The sequence below is a fragment of the Bipolaris maydis genome (genome assembly GCF_028858645.1).
Source record: "Bipolaris maydis strain C4 unplaced genomic scaffold PSV08scaffold_10, whole genome shotgun sequence".
Classification (NCBI taxonomy): Eukaryota; Fungi; Ascomycota; class Dothideomycetes; order Pleosporales; family Pleosporaceae; genus Bipolaris; species Bipolaris maydis.
Window position 1 is genome coordinate 1308017 of NW_027093866.1, and position 16162 is coordinate 1324178.

At 52.3% G+C, this 16162-nt stretch overlaps 5 protein-coding genes across 5 annotated transcripts; 2 read left to right on the top strand and 3 right to left on the bottom strand.

Moving 5' to 3' along the window:
- Nucleotides 1–149: 149 nt before the first annotated feature.
- PSV08DRAFT_206262 (nucleoporin subcomplex protein binding to Pom34-domain-containing protein) lies at nt 150–5971 on the bottom strand (the record flags this gene model as incomplete). The annotated part of the gene is made up of 3 exons (XM_014227622.2): nt 150–2613; nt 2653–5842; nt 5907–5971. 3 exons carry the CDS (start codon nt 5969–5971, stop codon nt 274–276), a joined length of 5595 nt encoding a protein of 1864 aa, XP_014083097.1. The 3' UTR covers nt 150–273.
- A 456-nt stretch (nt 5972–6427) lies between these two features.
- Nucleotides 6428–9148, top strand: PSV08DRAFT_206265 (indole-3-glycerol phosphate synthase-domain-containing protein). The gene is made up of 2 exons (XM_014227621.2): nt 6428–6925; nt 7075–9148. Exons 1-2 carry the CDS (start codon nt 6618–6620, stop codon nt 9068–9070), a joined length of 2304 nt encoding a protein of 767 aa, XP_014083096.1. The 5' UTR covers nt 6428–6617; the 3' UTR covers nt 9071–9148.
- Nucleotides 9149–9493: 345 nt separating this feature from the next.
- On the top strand, nt 9494–10984 carry PSV08DRAFT_249308 (uncharacterized protein; the record flags this gene model as incomplete). Its single annotated transcript, XM_066092382.1, has 1 exon — nt 9494–10984. One exon carries the CDS (start codon nt 9494–9496, stop codon nt 10982–10984), a length of 1491 nt encoding a protein of 496 aa, XP_065948828.1.
- Nucleotides 10985–11180: 196 nt separating this feature from the next.
- PSV08DRAFT_227001 (uncharacterized protein) lies at nt 11181–13424 on the bottom strand. Its single transcript, XM_014227619.2, has one exon. The coding sequence runs from the start codon at nt 13043–13045 to the stop codon at nt 11423–11425; it is 1623 nt and encodes a 540-aa protein (XP_014083094.1). The 5' UTR covers nt 13046–13424; the 3' UTR covers nt 11181–11422.
- A 200-nt stretch (nt 13425–13624) lies between these two features.
- PSV08DRAFT_227005 (DNA glycosylase) lies at nt 13625–15017 on the bottom strand (the record flags this gene model as incomplete). The annotated part of the gene is made up of 2 exons (XM_014227618.1): nt 14328–15017; nt 13625–14278 (listed from the first exon to the last, which is right to left on the bottom strand). Exons 1-2 carry the CDS (start codon nt 14934–14936, stop codon nt 13625–13627), a joined length of 1263 nt encoding a protein of 420 aa, XP_014083093.1. The 5' UTR covers nt 14937–15017.
- Between the last annotated feature and the right edge of the window lie 1145 nt (nt 15018–16162).

The following is a 16162-nucleotide window of genomic DNA, read 5'->3' on the forward strand; positions in this document are numbered from 1 at the left end:
TCGAACCTTATTCCCGAGAGTGCTTGTCCGTGTGCAATATCCTCAGCTGTTTAGCTTCGAAGCGATATGCAAAGAGCCCTAGAGTTGTGCGCCTGCTTTTTTAGTACCTGGCCTTGCGCAAAAGGGAAAAGCATGAACCCTCCAAAAAGTAAAGGAAAAACTACCATCATTGCTTTTCTATCAAAAAGAACAGGAAGTGCATAAGCCCGCATTGTCCCATATCCTACGGTAGTTAAAGGGAAAACATTACAAAACTACCTTGACAAGTCCCTTTTACTTCCTTGTACTGTCCCCATTACCACTTCCACCACCATTCGCGCCCCCAACCATACATGTCCTTGCATCCTCGAGTTCTCCCACGACCCTCTCTTCTAATTCACTCGGCGCATCCTCTCCCTTGCCCTTGACGCGATTCAGCATGTCCAACTCCTTTTCATCAACCGCAACGAGACGTTCTCTAAGCGCACTCTTACGCGATAACCAACTCTCAACATCTTCTTTGACGGCATCCTTTTCCCATTCCAGAAGCGCCACTTCGTTGGCCTGAATACCTAGCTTCGGCCCTTGTTTGCGCACGTTTTCTAGGATCGCGGCGATAAGGGCCAAACTATGTATTTCAGATGCCACAGAAAGCGTGATCTTGTTGCTATTGGCTATGAGACGTGACGATGAATTTGACGAGTTGATGCTTGATGCCGAGCGGGCCAACTGTTCAGGAAATTGGTTGAGGAATGAGGAAATCTCGCCAGCAATGGGGGGCCCGACGGATAAGAGAAGGTTGAGGCAGAGGGGAAGAATTCCCTTGGTCCAGACAGAGTACATGCGAACCGGGCTGTCAAAGGGACCAGTGCCGTTTACGCGACGGTAGTAGTTCATAATGTTTGCCGTGTTAAGTTGGCTGAGGATACCTTCGACAGCCATGGTCTCGGCTAGAGCTTGGATGCTGGATAACGAGAGCAAGAAGAGGATGCTTAGCTCGCCGTAGATGGGATCATCTACGCCGTTGTGTGATATTGCGAGGCGATCGGCCCAAGAGAAAAGGCTGGTGGCATAGCGTACTGTGTTGTTGTTTGCAAAGAGAAGCGCTGCTTGTTGCTGCCACTTGGACATTTCTGGTATTGCGATGATACGCTGTAGCAGCGCGGTGAGGAGAGCAAAGTCTGACGGTAAGACGGACAAGGGTTCCGCGTGTAGCTGTGTGGCCAAGCTACGGAACCCCTTGGCTACTGTATCGGTCAGAATTTCGAGGAGCTGTGTGGAGATGGGCTCAGTGTAGCTGTTGTGACTGCTCGGCATAGTGCCACGGAAGCTTGAGCGGAATGAGGCATCGCTGGACTGGTCGGTATCCTCAATCAGATGGAAGTGAAGAGCGAGGTAGAGGATCCGCAGCAAAGACCGGTAGTAATAGACCGAGTCGCTGGAGAAGACGCTATCGAAGTCTGGAGTAGAGGCGCGAATGGCGCTCCATATTGGGCCGAGTAATTGGCGCGCTTCTGTAGTCCGGACCTTGGCCTCTACGAGCTTCTTCAGTAGGGCAAATGCCAAATCCGCTCGCACGACCATGAGCTGACCAAACAATGCTTCTGGGAGGTTCGACTGGGTATTGGCAGTCATGCACTTTTGAACAACACCAATGAGGACCTTAACGATTCGATCGTCCTTCGCTACCACCTGGCTAAGCTCCAGAGCTAACAGTTTCCAGCCTTGAAGCAACAAGACTTGGGATTCCACGAGTCCTAGGTTATAGTTTGCCTTCTCGACTTCAGATGCGAAACCTGTGCCCTCCCTAGGGCCAGCCCACTTGCTGTTGAAACCCAGAAGTTGTTGAGCGAGATCAATGTCATAGAAGAATGCCCGGCCAAAGGTCTCAGGGTACAAAGTGGTCCGCTTGAGGTTCGTTAGAGAGACACCAGGGTACTGTTGCTCCAGGTTCTGCTTCAAATATCCGTGCAGCGACGTACTGTAAGATGGCAGATCCAAAGCGGTATCTTCCAAGTACGTCAAGCTGGGGACGATATCTTTCAGTACGGTAATGTCACCGACCTGCCGCGAGCTGTGTAGGTACATAGCAATGACTTCGCAGGCGAGAGATGCGAACTTGTTTTGGAACGATCGCTCCAGCGTCTCTTCATTGCTGCTCATTCGCGGTTGTTTGGACTGCTTTGCCATCCATTTGAGGAATGCGAGCAATTTCTGAATCAAGTCTTTACGCTGCCGTAAGTCGCCCATTGCCCATGACCAGTTGTTTTGCGCTGAAGAGACGAACTCGAGCATGGCTGTAAACAGCGGCCATGAAACGCCGGTAGGCTCCTTCTCTGGGAGAGTCATACTTGACAGCGCATCGAAAGCTCGTGTGAGCAGGGCTTTATTCCTTGAATCCTGGGCCACGTTTCTTTTGCTTCGAATCGTTTCTCGTGGAGTGTTTCCAGTAAGCAGATACAGAGAGAACCACTGCTGCTTGCACGTTACTACGGCTGAAAGTAAGTTCCACACATTCCGTTGGATGTCCACTATCTTTAGCGGCTCATCTAGTCGAGAAAGTACACTGAGAAAGTTCTTCGCAGTTCGTGGTCCCAGATGGCCTAGTAGCGAAGGCGGTTCTCGCTGCTCAGTCTTCTTGTCGGCCGTTTCCGAATCTTCCTGGGTTGTAACACGGACCGCGCCACGAACCAGAGCTTCCAACAACAGCACAACCTGGGACTTCCACTTGTCACTCGTGGCGTACAGTCGGGCTAATAACGGTGTTGCTTTGAAGAGCTGTTGCTCCAGATGAGTCCAGGGCTTATTAAGTAGCATGGCAACTCGGACAAGTAGGTCGGCAAATGCCAAGGTGCTTTGCGTCTGTTGAGTCCATAGTGCACCTGAAGTTGTGAGCAAGGTGTTGTCGTTGGGACTGACCCCGATGATCAAAGATGTCATGAGCGGGTTTGTAGGCAGATTGGTGTCGGAGCCAGCAAGATAGAGTTGGGTGAGATATTCAGCAATGGGTGCAATCGATTTCGTGAGCTTGGTAGACAGCTTTGGCGCATCATCTACACTGTATGTAAGACTCAAGATTGTGGTGAAGACTTCGCAAATGGTAGTGTTGATTTCGGGGCGGTGGTCCGGCTGCGAGTACTTCCAGTTGAGCGAGTTCTCGTATATACTGGCAAGAGTGCGACCAAAAGTGAACAGAATGGTGCTCATAATCTTGTCCGAAGTACCGCTGTCGGCGGGAGCCGATGCATTGAACCGACTGAGCGCCTTTGTGGGAACTTTGCGGGACACGGATCGATCGACAGCGTCTTTGACAAGACCCTTGTAGAGTCGAATACATCCAAGAAGGAAGTCATATCGCCCAAGAACCATCTCAGTGCTGATTAGAATGGTTGCCAAGCTTCCGTTGCCATCGCCCTCCAATAACCTGCTCCTGGCGAGCCATGGCCATACTCTTTGAGGGGAAACAATGACCAAAGCTTCCAAGAAATGAGTGCAGTTGACCAATAGCTCCAAAGACACCTCATTGCTGGGTTCCTGGCAGAGATATAAGAGTTCTTCTTCGAAAATCGCGAGCACAATGTTAACAGTGTCTGCACTGCCCTCAGCTCCGATACCGATTGCCTCTAGAAGCTCAGGTGAGCAGATACCCTCGGATGAGTGCAAGGATGAGTGTATCAGGTCAGCAAAAAGACCAATGACTTCTACGACATCCTCACGAGACGCAGGTTGCTGGGTAGCAGTCTCAACTTTGCTGCTTCCGACGGGATATGTTGAAAGAAGTTCGACAAGGTATGACAAGGTAGAGTGCTGGTGATGCCAGACAGCTACATATGGTTGTGAGTTGTCGTCAACTATGATGCCTTCTGTGCCAGCCGGAATAGTTGAGAAGCCGTGTGCGTGTCTTGAAGTGCCCGAGGCCATCAAGCGACGCTGGGCACCAAAGGTGGATGAGCCTGCAGAAGAAAACAAGGGGAGATCAGCGGTAAGTTCTACCCAGTTGGCATTCTCCTCTTCACGCGTTAGCTGATAATCACGGAATCCATCTGGAAGGCGTTGCATCAAGCGGTTGTGGTTCGCAAGCTTATCAACAAACGAAGGCATGCCGTTCTGCATCGTCTTGTCTCCACGAGTCAATGCGCTGCAAAATTTCAGAAATGGTGTCATCTCATAGGGATATCGCAAACGGGCCTCGTTGAGCAACATTGGCCTAAGGATGTATTCATCCTCGAGGAAGTATGCCACAATTGGATCGGCATGTCGGGCGAATTGACCATTGTCCCACCGGCGAAACGTATTATCGCCAGCCAGAATAGTGTATGTTGTGACAATGAGATCTGGACTATATGCAACAATCTCGCTCCCAACAGCAGCGCGAACTACGTGAAGGAACAGCAATCGAACTCTGTCCTGAGATATCCGATCAATGGACGTGCCAAACGCCGGGAGACTGATTTCGACAAGCTGGTTGATGATGGCCAGAACACCTGCTGCTGAGCTGACGGTAGCGAGGTCTTCGTAGGGCATCTTGCCGTCAAACAACTCGTGATTCTCGAGTTTTGTAATTACCAAAGCAGCCTCCTCAAGGGTTGAAGGCTCGGACTCAGTGTTTCCGGCGCCGTTTGATGATTCGAGGAGACGGTCGCGTTCTTGCTCCTCGTAGCTCGCACGGCTTGTAAGTTTCCACGTTACGAGGGCCCAAGCAAACATGGGTGGTGTGGCAGGACTAGCACCTAATACCTTGGCCTCTCCGAATATGGTCGTGATGGTCTCCACAATATTGGTGTTTAAGATGTACGACGAAGAATGCCAGGTGTTGCAATCGCCAGATTCGAGGTCGTCCATAATCTTGTCGACCTTCAAGATAGTCAGGGACATGAGTGAAGTCAAGAGCTGAATGACGGGGATAAGAGGCTCCTGGCGAGCGGTGACTGCGGGGAATTCGCGAAAGAAGCCACGGCAACTGAAGGCCTTGAGCCAGTCTTCAATCGTGGCCGCCGGAAGGAAGTCTTTTGCAACTAAATCGGCATGTACTAGTGCCAAATGGAGAATGTGTAGCAACTCGGTGGTTTGGGCAACGACCCACTTCTCGGATGCTGCTTCGAGTATTGAGTCGTCCACATTCCACGCATAGCCGGTATCCAAGGAATCACACCTCTTTGAAAAGGCCTTGAGACATTCGTCTAGCGCCTTTCCACCCGAGGGACCGTCCTGTGCTGCCGCGATAGTCTGGCCGAGCTCTTCAATCCATCCGGCGCCAATGCTGAGGTATTCGGTGCCATATATGGTCTGATTGCGCAGATTGGATGCGCAGCCCCACGAGACCAGAAGCTGGCTTATGCGAATGATGGAGGCACAGGTCGAGTGGTAGATGTCGAGGATGTGCAGACGGCGTTGGTTCTTTGTATCGAGGTGGGCGGTCTTGGAAGCGAGCGGTGTTGCGAGGAGGGACGAGTTTGGGACAAAGGTCGAGGCGCCTAGGTTGGCGATTCCGGCCGCGTCTTGCACGCTGAGCGCCTCCTCTTCCGTCAGGCCACTCAGCAGCTGGGCGGCAGGGCGACCCTGCCATTCCTGCACAACAAGCTGCAAGGCTGCGTATTCCGAGATTTGCGCTTCCTTGGCCAGCCACAGGCTGTCTTCTTTGATCTCCTCTACATCATAGTGGTCGCTTTGGGCGGGAGTGACGCTGATAGGCGCTGTCTTGGATTCAAACTTTGACTTTTCCTGCGACGACGGGTCTGGGAAGGGCCGCCATGGGTGGGTGAGGGTGTCGATGTTTTCCTTGGTGGAGAGGAAGGCGCGTAGGGCGTCGCTTTTGGACGCGGTTGCAGGGTCGCAGAGGGCGCGGTATGCGACGTCCCAGGTGCTGGAAGAGTGTGTCAGAAGGGTGGTGGGTGGTGGAGAGAAAGAGGACGGGGCGGTAAACATACACCAGCTGCTGCTCGCCGTTGAGGCACTTTGCCAGGTCGAAGTCGGGCGATTGGAGGGGGGCCATGTTTGCGCTGGGGTGCGCGACGTGTAGGCCAGCTAGCCAAAGGCCATGAAGGGGGTGTTGGGACGCGGGTGGGCAATGGCCGTCTGTTTGGCGTCGACGTGAATGTCTGTCTGGAATGTCTGCACAGTCGCCAAACCCAAAGCTCACGCGAAAGTCGGGCTAGCACGTGCAGGGATCAGGACCACCCAACTTTGCCCTCTACGTGCACTACACATGGCCATGGCATGCTCTCGTCTCAACACGCCGGCACAATGCAGTCAAGTGCAGTGTAGTGTCATGCAGCATAGTCGCATTCCGCTGCCTGTGTATTGTACATGTGTGCCGCACTCGCTGCCCACCTGCCGTGATTTTCTTGCCCTGCAATGGCACCCAGGACTAATGCGTGTCACCTCCGTGTTAACTCCGCAGCCTCAATATACTACATCTCATTGACACATCCTTGACTCACCTCACCCCACCGCACTGCCCGCCCGTACACTCTTTTCCACCTGCATCCCACCTCAACACCCCGCCAAATACAACGTATATCCCCGGCAAAGCACCGAAATCCTGTGCCGTTGCCCAAGTGCCGGAGGTGGTCCCGATAAAAAGTTATATACCACCTTTCCTGGCCCGTTGTCGGAGCAGTCTCACTACCTCCCCCAAAATGCCATCCCTCGACTTGATTGACCACTCGCCTCGCAATCCAAACCCCTCTCCGCCGATACCCACCGCCTCCAATGTGATCCTCATTGACAACTACGACTCTTTCACCTGGAACGTCTATCAGTACCTTGTCTTTGAAGGCGCATTCGTAACCGTCTATCGCAATGATGAGATTACTCTCGATGAGCTCATCGCGAAGAAGCCCACTCAGCTTGTCATTAGCCCAGGTCCCGGACACCCGGAAAAGGACGCTGGCATTAGCAATGCAGCCATTAAGCACTTCAGTGGCAAAATCCCCATTTTGGGCGTGTGCATGGGAGAGTGAGTTTCTGTCCTTTTCTTTTCCATCGGTTGAATCCTGTGTTTGGCATTCGCTGTGCAGCGTCTTTGAGCAATGCTGGTGCATACCATCACGAATCCTCGTATGGCGTGGACGGCACGTTATTAACACACTGCAGACAGTGCATCTTCTACAGCTATGGAGGCACCGTAGACGTTACTGGTCAGATTCTCCACGGAAAAACATCCCCTCTCAAGCACGACGCCAAGGGTGTTTTTGCAGGCGTGCCCCAGGATGTCCCGGTTACTAGGTATCATTCTCTCGCTGGTACTCACGGCACACTTCCAGACTGCCTTGAGATTACTGCAACCATTCCCGCAAATGCAGATGCCGAGATCAAGGAGGTCATCATGGGTGTTCGCCACAAGGAGTATGTGATTGAAGGCGTGCAGTTTCATCCAGAGAGCATTCTGACCGAGCATGGACGTCTCATGATGAGAAACTTCCTCAAGATGCAAGGAGGCACGTGGGCTGAGAATGACCGACTGCAGAAAGAGGCACATGCCCAAGCAATTGGGGCTGCTTCCAGCGACACCGCCAACGGTGCAAAGAAGGACAAGCAGACCTCCATCTTGGAAAAGATTTACGATCACCGCAGGGCAGCCGTTGCTGAGCAGAAGAAGATCCCTTCTCAAAGACCTGTTGATTTACAGGCTGCATATGACCTGAACTTGGCCCCGCCGCAGATCAACTTTCCAGAGCGTCTTAGACAATCTCCTTTCAGACTCTCGCTCATGTCCGAGATCAAGCGTGCGTCGCCTTCCAAAGGCATCATTTCCCTGTCGACGTGTGCGCCTGCTCAAGCCAGATTATATGCCAAAGCTGGCGCTAGCACCATTTCTGTCCTCACAGAACCCGAATGGTTCAAGGGTAGCATCGAGGACCTCAAGGCCGTTCGACAAAGCATCGAAGGCATGCCGAATCGGCCTGCCGTGCTGCGCAAGGAATTCATTTTCGACGAATACCAGATCCTCGAGGCTAGGCTTGCGGGTGCGGATACGGTGTTGCTGATTGTAAAAATGCTAGAGGAGCCGGTCCTGAAGAGGCTCTACGACTACTCCAGATCACTCGGAATGGAGCCCCTTGTTGAGGTGCAGAATGCTGACGAAACTGAGATTGCAGTCAAGCTGGGCGCCCAGGTTATCGGCGTGAACAACCGGAACCTGGTAAACTTCGAGGTCGACATGGAAACAACGAACCGCTTGATCAACATGGTCCCGAAAGAGACAATTTTGTGCGCTCTGAGTGGTATCGCTGGCCCCAAAGATGTAGAGCCGTACATCAAAAGTGGGGTTGGTGCAGTTTTAGTTGGAGAAGCGCTCATGCGGGCGTCAAACACTGCACAATTCATTTCAGAGCTTCTAGGCGGAACCACTACCAAGGAAGTTCGGGCATCATCTAGTCCAATGGTCAAAATCTGTGGGACACGAAGTGTAGAGGCTGCCGTAGCTGCAGTTGAAGCGGGAGCCGATCTTATCGGCATTATTCTTGCTCCTGGACTTAAGCGAACAGTAACAGCAGAGACGGCCCTTGCGATATCTGAAGCAGTCCACAAAACCAAGAAGCCGAATGTCTCCAAATCAGGACTCCTGGCCGACTCAAAGACTGCGTCCGACTTTTTTGATCACGGCGCATCACGGCTTGTTGGAAACGATAGTCGTGCGCTGCTCGTGGGAGTCTTCCGCAATCAATCGCTAGAGTATGTGCTTGAGCAGCAGCGATTGCTGAATCTGGATGTTGTACAATTCCACGGCCAAGAGCCAATCGAGTGGGCGAAGCTTGTCCCCGTTCCTGTTCTGAAGGCGTTTAACCCGCAAGACCATGGCATCGGCACAAGAGGTTACCACGCTCTTCCCTTGCTGGATGCTGGTTCGGGAGGCTCTGGCAAGCAACTGGGATTGTCAGATGTCAAGGCAGCATTTACCAAGGATGATGGCATCAAGATCATACTGGCAGGGGGCTTGAACCCGGACAACGTGCAGACGACGCTCGCCGGGCTTGATGAATACCGAGACCGGGTCTATGCAGTTGATGTCAGCAGTGGCGTTGAGGAGGATGGTCAGCAGAGCTTGGACAAGATTCGTTCATTTGTGAAGGCGGCTAAGAGTTTGTAGACAAGTCTCATGAAGACGCATTGTTCACAAAGTATCTAGATCGAGGCTTTTCACTCAAATAAAACGTGTTTAACAATACCCTGCTTCTGGATTTTGATTGATAGGATACAGTCTTGGTGTTTCAACTTGGCCTCGATGCTATCTTGCATTGATTTATGGGATAGTTTACCGTAAATAATGCGGTCCGAGTGGGGTCGATCGTGTGAGTTGGCAATGGTGTTTTACCTTGTAACAGCAGCGTCACCGCATAGACAGACCCAATATCACCCCGAGCACTGAAAACCACCGCAAAGTAAAACAACTCCCAGAGATGATGCAATCAGCTCTGAGACAAGTAGGCAGTGACCTCGTCCACATCGATACTATTACCATCCTCTTCAGCACCACTGTCCAGAGCACTCATCCTCCACTCCAGTCTTCACAATGGGGATCCTAAAGAACCTCATCATCGCCACAACAGGTACCCACGTGTACACATCCAAGCAAATTCAAGGCTGGATCGAGCGTAATGACGGCCACTACTCGCCCACTATCCACGAAGGTGTCACCCACCTCCTCGCTAGCGAAGAGGCATACAAATCCAAACAACGCACTGAAGCAGTGCGCCAAGCACTCTCACTTGGTATCCAAATCCTCAGCTACGACTGGCTTGACGACTCTCTGCACGCCCGCAAGAAACTCCCCGTCAAGAGTTATGAACGGGGAGCCCTGAGCAAGAAGCGCCATTTAGCTAAGCAGCTGAAGAGACTTGGTGCCGAGGCTGATGGTAAGAAGTTTCGGGAGGGATGTGAGGAGATTAGGAAGTTGACAGGTTCAGGTACGTGTAAGAATTCTACGGGTACTAGGCGTAAGCCGAGGCAGAGTAGGAGTTTCTTCTTTTCTTCTCCTTCCTCTTCTTCAGCGCCTACTTCTGCACCCGTACCTCCTACACCCTTTGTATCCGCAAAAGAGGATCTCCTACGTAGGCGGGCGGAGAGAGCAACGGCATTGCAAGACGCTGAAGTGAAACATACTTCAGTTCCTCCAAAATTGAGCACAACACCCACACCTACCACCCCTTCTTCCACACTCGATGATTCGAGAACACAAGCTAAATCCCACTGGAAAGCCGAATACCACTACTACCAAGACACCACGGGTTTCGACTACAAAATCACACTCGTCCAGAACGACGTCTCCAACAACATCACCGCAAAATACTACATCGGCCTGCTAGAAAGCCACACAAAACCACACACGTACTGGGGCCTGGCACAATACCAACCTGTCAAAACCAACCCGACTCCACCTTTACCCACCACTACCACCACCACCAACGCAACCTCCTGCACCAGCGCCCACAAGAACCCATACAAAACCCACACCGAAGCCGAAAAACTCCGCCTCCTCGCCCTCATCTCCCCTCCACCCGCTCACCCCTCCACCTCCCACGTCACCCCCCTCTGCCCCCGCAACTCTCCCTTCGCGCTAGCCTGGCGCTCCTTCCGCCATGCCTTCCACGACCTAACCCTCATACCCTGGGGATCCCGCTTCGACGCCCACGCTCCCTTACTGCAAAAGCGCTCAGCCGCACAGCTAGACGTCGAACCGTATCAGTACGTGAGGCCGAGGCTGGGCATGCCTGTTGGCGTGTTTCCGCAGGCTGGTGGTGTATTCGCGTCTGAGGGCGAGTATGTCAGGGGTACAGTTGGGATTCCGTTGGTTGAGGGGGGGCTGGATGAGATGGGGGCTTTTGGGGCGGTGGTGCTGGGGGAGAGACGGAGAGTGGAGGAGGAAAGGAGGAGGAGGGAAGGGGAGGTGCAGGAGGGGAAGAAGAGGAAGAGGGGGGCGAGGTTGGGGGATGGGGTTGATGGGAGGGGCTTTGTTGCGCCGGAGTTTGTGCATTTGTTGAAGGGGGTTGGGGTGAGGAAGTGAGGCGGGCATGTGTTGGGCGAGGTAGAAAGGGAGATGAGGTTTGGCTTTGGTGCTGGTGGTTCTTCTACTATCTCGTCTTGGTATGTGGTTAGGTAAGGGAGCCTTTTAAGATTTTGATTTTTAGTACGAGGCTGGGCTGTCTTCGAGGGCTTACTGAAACAACCTCTTTTCATGATACGGCTCATTTGAAATTTACGAAGATAGTCTCTAATCAGGTTTGCATCTACAACTTTTCTTGTCGTGAAATTCAGCAAGATGACCATCCCATGCAACCCCCCAAAGCCATCAAGTACAACCATGGAAACAAAAAAACAATGCCACACTATCTGATTTTCCCCAAAGTAACGCCATGTGCCTATCTCCAAACAAGCCAATAAAACGCCGATATGCCCCCATCATTATCTAATTCTGACTAGTACGACTCAATCCATGAAATCGTTACCACGTCGGTTCATCAGAGATACTAACTTGATGCGCCGCGTCAATAGCGATATGGACAAATGCATCGCTTTCGGACTCCGTATCGGTATCGAAACCCGCATCTCCTACACTATCATCACTGGCTGTTTGCTGCTTTGTACGTTCTTGGCGGAGCAATTCGCGGGAGCGTCTAATGTCTTCTTGCACAGTTGTTGTTGGGTCGGCGAAGCGGTGGTGGGATTTCAATGGCGCGCGGGGGATTGAGGAAGCTATGGTTTTTTCCTTTTTTTGTGAAGTGGATTCGGGATTCGGGATTCTGTCTTCGGTACCCGTGTTGCCCTCACCAATTTCCGAAGTGCATTCCTCGCCTGGGATTTCGCGGTTTCTGAGAATCAGGTAGAGTTCTTGCAACGATTGGAGGATGTTGGGGATAGTCTCTAGTTGTGATCTGGAGATGAGAAACTTTAGGACCATGCTTAAGCCGAGGGTTGTTATAATGAAGGCGAAGACTAGAGCGGATCGTATGTTGGGAAAGATTCCAGGGTACCTGTCGAGCGTGAATGCTGCTGCGGCAGAGAGATGTTCTATCATCATGGATTTGATTAGATAGGTGGCCTCCGTTCCAGGGTGAGGATACGACGGATCAGTCTTGATAATTAGACTGTAGATGAACGTAATGATAGAGAGACACAGAAAGAATATCTCCAGGTATACCGCTGTACGCGATGCTTGAGAAATGATTGATCTCATTTGATCAAGGGTGGTATTGAAAGTAAATAATTCTGCTGTCCTTTGCTCTAGTTTCTTGAGAGTTTCTGGCGAAACGTGTAACTCCTGAGAATCCGTGGTCGAACCAGCTGGGTAGAACAGACGGCAAGGCTGGTCCGGTTGACATTGCAGGGCGAATCCAAACGGGATTTGGGGTAGAACACGCTCGGAAGAGACAGAATCATTGGTGCCCATATCTTCGTCGGTATCTGTGTCGTCAACACGACGAGAAGCGTCTTCACGCTGACCAGAACTCAGAAGTCGGCAGAAAATCCAACCAAGCTTTCTCTTGACCAAACTGAGAGTTTCCCCAGCGACCCGGCGAGCACGATAGCTTAAAATCGCCCAATACGTCAAGACGGCTTCTTGTGGAGTCGGCTCTTCATTCACAACCTGTGGTGCGTACTGCAATCTACCACAATTCTCTATTGTCCACTCCATGACCTGCTCACGGATATCAGGATACCGGAACCCAAGACCGATAAGTTCGTGATTCGCTCTCTCGAGCCCACGAACAAGGCAGTCTTCGTAAGTTTCCATGAAACCGCGGTTCAGCTCAGTGGACAGAACATTATCTAGACGGCCGTAAACGATCTGCTCCTTGCGCAAGGCACTTGAATGCGCTAGAAGCTGGTCATTGAACCGCTCATACTCTGGTGAAATCAGGTTGAGGACGCTAGCGACACTGATCTGGAAGGCGAAGAGGGTGGTAGTAAGATAGACGAGGCAGGCCGTGAGAAGCATGACACGTGGACGTGCGCGATCAAGCTTGGTCCTGGGCGATGTGATCAGCTTGTGTGATTTGGTTGTGACAGCTTCTCCGGAGCGCGACGGACTGTGGCGAAAGGTACTGTTCTGCTCTCTGGTTGACATGTTGGCGTTCGCAGTAGATCCTGCGCAGCACTTGTAGGTACTGGCTCCGATCTCCTAATATCGCCACCTTCCTTGTAGCAACTACTAGAGGCGACCGACTTCTGCAGTCTTTCAAAGTGATGGGCAAGCTGTGGAAGTTGGTTGTATTTTGTCGAATCAGTACATGTTCACGTGAAGAACTGTAGTAGGAGCTGGGTTAGCGCGTGAACTACCAGTAGTTTGCGCTTGACAAGCGCGCGATGGGCCGTTTGCAGTTTAGTAAGAGGAAACGGTGAAAGTGGTACTGCGAGTGCATGGGCGTTACAAGCCTGGACTGTCTCATCACCGATGCAACGATGCACTTTGGATGTCCTGGGGTTGGTGATGGTGCGGTAGGTGCAGGGCAACCCTGGAACCTGTGGGTCGGGCAAATAAAGCGCGTAGCAAGTCAGCTCCACCGTGGCTCTTTGCTTATTTGTAGCGCGACAATGGCGCGGAAAACGTGACGCGCAGTACTTGGTCTTCTATTTGGGCAATAAACAGCTGGTCGCACGTCAGATGTCCTTGTTGAGGCGAAAAGTGTGTTCCTGATACGGGCGTCTACTGCTTCCTTCGCGTTCTTTTGCGTGGCTCTCTCCCAATGTCCTCGATATCCGGGATCACATTTTCCACATCTTCGGCTTTGATCTCATCCACATGCTCAACAATTTCCTCCTTCTTCACTATCGCGTCGCCTTCAGGCGCCTCGACTTTTACGACTGCCTCCTCCCTCTTAACCTTTGTACGCTTTGCCACTACGGCTGATGGGCACAAGCCTCTGTCTGCCAGCTTACAGTCGCCACATTTCCTGCCTACTGGGAGGCATATTGTCTGACCAAAGCCTACAAGCAGATTGTTAATGTCGTGCCATTTCTCTTTGGGTAGCCATGATTCCAACGCTGCGCGTGTCTGCTCCGGCTGTTGTGTCTTGTGCCAGCCCCAAAGGTTGGTGATGCGATGGACATGCACATCAACGCCGATACCCTCAGTCCGACCCCAAGCTGCGCTCATTGTGAGATGTGCCATCTTCGGGCCTACTCCTGGCAGTGAGACCAGTCCTTCGATCGTGTCGGGTATATCCGAGTTCCACTTGTCTCTCAGTATTTCTGCAGTCTGCTTGATGTACTTGGTCTTGAGGTTGTGAAAGCCTACTTTGTTAATGTAGCCATTAAGCTCTGTGGGATCGAGCGCGAGAACGGATTCGAGATTGAAGCCCTGGTACCTGTTAGCTGGAGCTGGACTGAATGGATCATATGCGACGAACTCCTGGCATTCTCTCCTGCATTCCCCATATTACAGGAGCTGTGACGGTATCCTTGGTTTGGCTGCTCAGCATTAATGCTATAAGCGTCTGGAATCGCTGATCTCGCGGTGTCTGGCTCCTGTCTGCTAAGCTCTCACAGCCCATTGTGTCTACAGGCGCTGCATTCTCGTTCCGCATCTCCCTCGTCAGGGCGTATATCTCCTCCCAGTTTGCAGGCGGCTCGATCTTGACGGTGCCATCACTGGCCGTGGTCTTCTTTGCCGGTGTACGGCGTGCTTTCTTGACTTTGGGATTTTTGACTGGAGATGGAATTGTGCTGATTGATGCCTCTTCGACCTCCTGCTTTACGGCAATGGATGCATCTTGCCCCTTTTTCCTTCTTTTGGGCGCTGATTGCGTCTCACCATCTGAATACGAGTCCGCTGGGGCCGAACTTCTCTTGAGGCCGGATTGAGAAGTCACACCAGTTTCTGCTTCCTGCTTGACGTGACTGGCGTCACCAAGGGACGCTGATGCATTGATGTCGGACCGTGTTCGCCGTTGGGCGCGCTGAGCGCGACTCGCGGCCAAGATTCGGGAAGTATCACGGGCGATGCGCGAGGTCCGCATTGCGCGCAAATTTGTAATTTGTTGCAGCGATTTAGAGATAAGAGCGACTGGTTACTTGCAATTGCTAAATGTTGAGAGGATGAAGGAAACATGGCGCGCAGTGATGACGCACACGCGATCCCCTGAAGCAAATACAAGCCAATGAGCGTAGTGCTGACTACCCCCGACCTCGCGACAGCACGTGTGCGAGTTGCACGTGGCTGCCGACGATATGATACCAAGGCATTGTCGTCGTCTTGTAAATGTCAAACGGTAACATGCGGTGCGATTGCTATCGTGAGGACCTTGGCTAGACCTTTGTCTCAACCCGAGAAACTTCACGAGCCGGCATGGCGAGACGCGGAGCCGAAATGTTTACCCAATTGTTTTCCGGTTGCTACATGATTGGGGGAAATTGCAACAGGTGCACAGGCATGGTGGAGAGAGGTCTGAGTGCGAGCGGTTGAATTGCACGCTGTTGGCTAGCGCTTCACGGTAGACCCTGGAGGCTTGCAAGCAAGAAGCGATAAGGGCCGAAAGCTGCGGGAGCGCCCAACTTGAGGTATAAGTAGTGTGAAGGCGTACCATGGCACATGCCTCAAGTTGGCCTTTTGATTCTGTCAGAGCCATGGTTGGTTTCACAAGGCAAGAACCGGCTCTGAAGTTGACGGCGCACTATCAAGCACAAGTTGCAACGTCGTATGACTATAGTGATTGGCGTGTGGCGCTGGGGTCCACAGGGTGGCGGTGCGTGGCGGCTCGTGGGGGGGCCATTGAGGCTGGTGCGCTCACTAGTGCTAGACCGACTGGGCAAGACGGGACGACTACTTGGTAGGACGGATGCAGCTCAACGTCATAGTACAGTACGGGGTCAAGGGCTCAGATCAGATCCACGTTGGTGCCACAACTGATATGCGCTGCATGTACTGTACAACTGCTCGCGTGCATTCAACAAAGACGCACATGTTCGTTAGTGCTTTGTAGGCTACGTTGTGACAATGGATGCAAAGCAGCGGGGATGGACAAAGACAAGGGCTTCAAAGAAGGACAGAGCGACTGCCGCCGCACCTGTACACATGTACGTGTACAAACCCTACTTTGTACCCTTGGTTTGGTCGGTATGCATATGGATTGGGCCCAGCGCCTGTTTGGCTCAAACGGCGGCGGCTAGCCAGAGTTCATGGACGCCAGTGACGCCGCCAAGCCCCCGTCCAACCGCGCATCAAGGAATGCAAGGCTTGAAACAC

Excerpts from the sequence above, each read along its gene's own strand:
- PSV08DRAFT_206265 (XM_014227621.2), top strand. The coding sequence starts at position 6,618 with ATGCCATCCCTCGACTTGATTGACCACTCGCCTCGCAATCCAAACCCC. Across the intron at positions 6,926-7,074 it reads AAAATCCCCATTTTGGGCGT|ACAGTGCATCTTCTACAGCT; the intron begins GTGCATGGGAGA and ends AACACACTGCAG.
- PSV08DRAFT_227001 (XM_014227619.2), bottom strand. The coding sequence starts at position 13,045 with ATGTCAACCAGAGAGCAGAACAGTACCTTTCGCCACAGTCCGTCGCGC.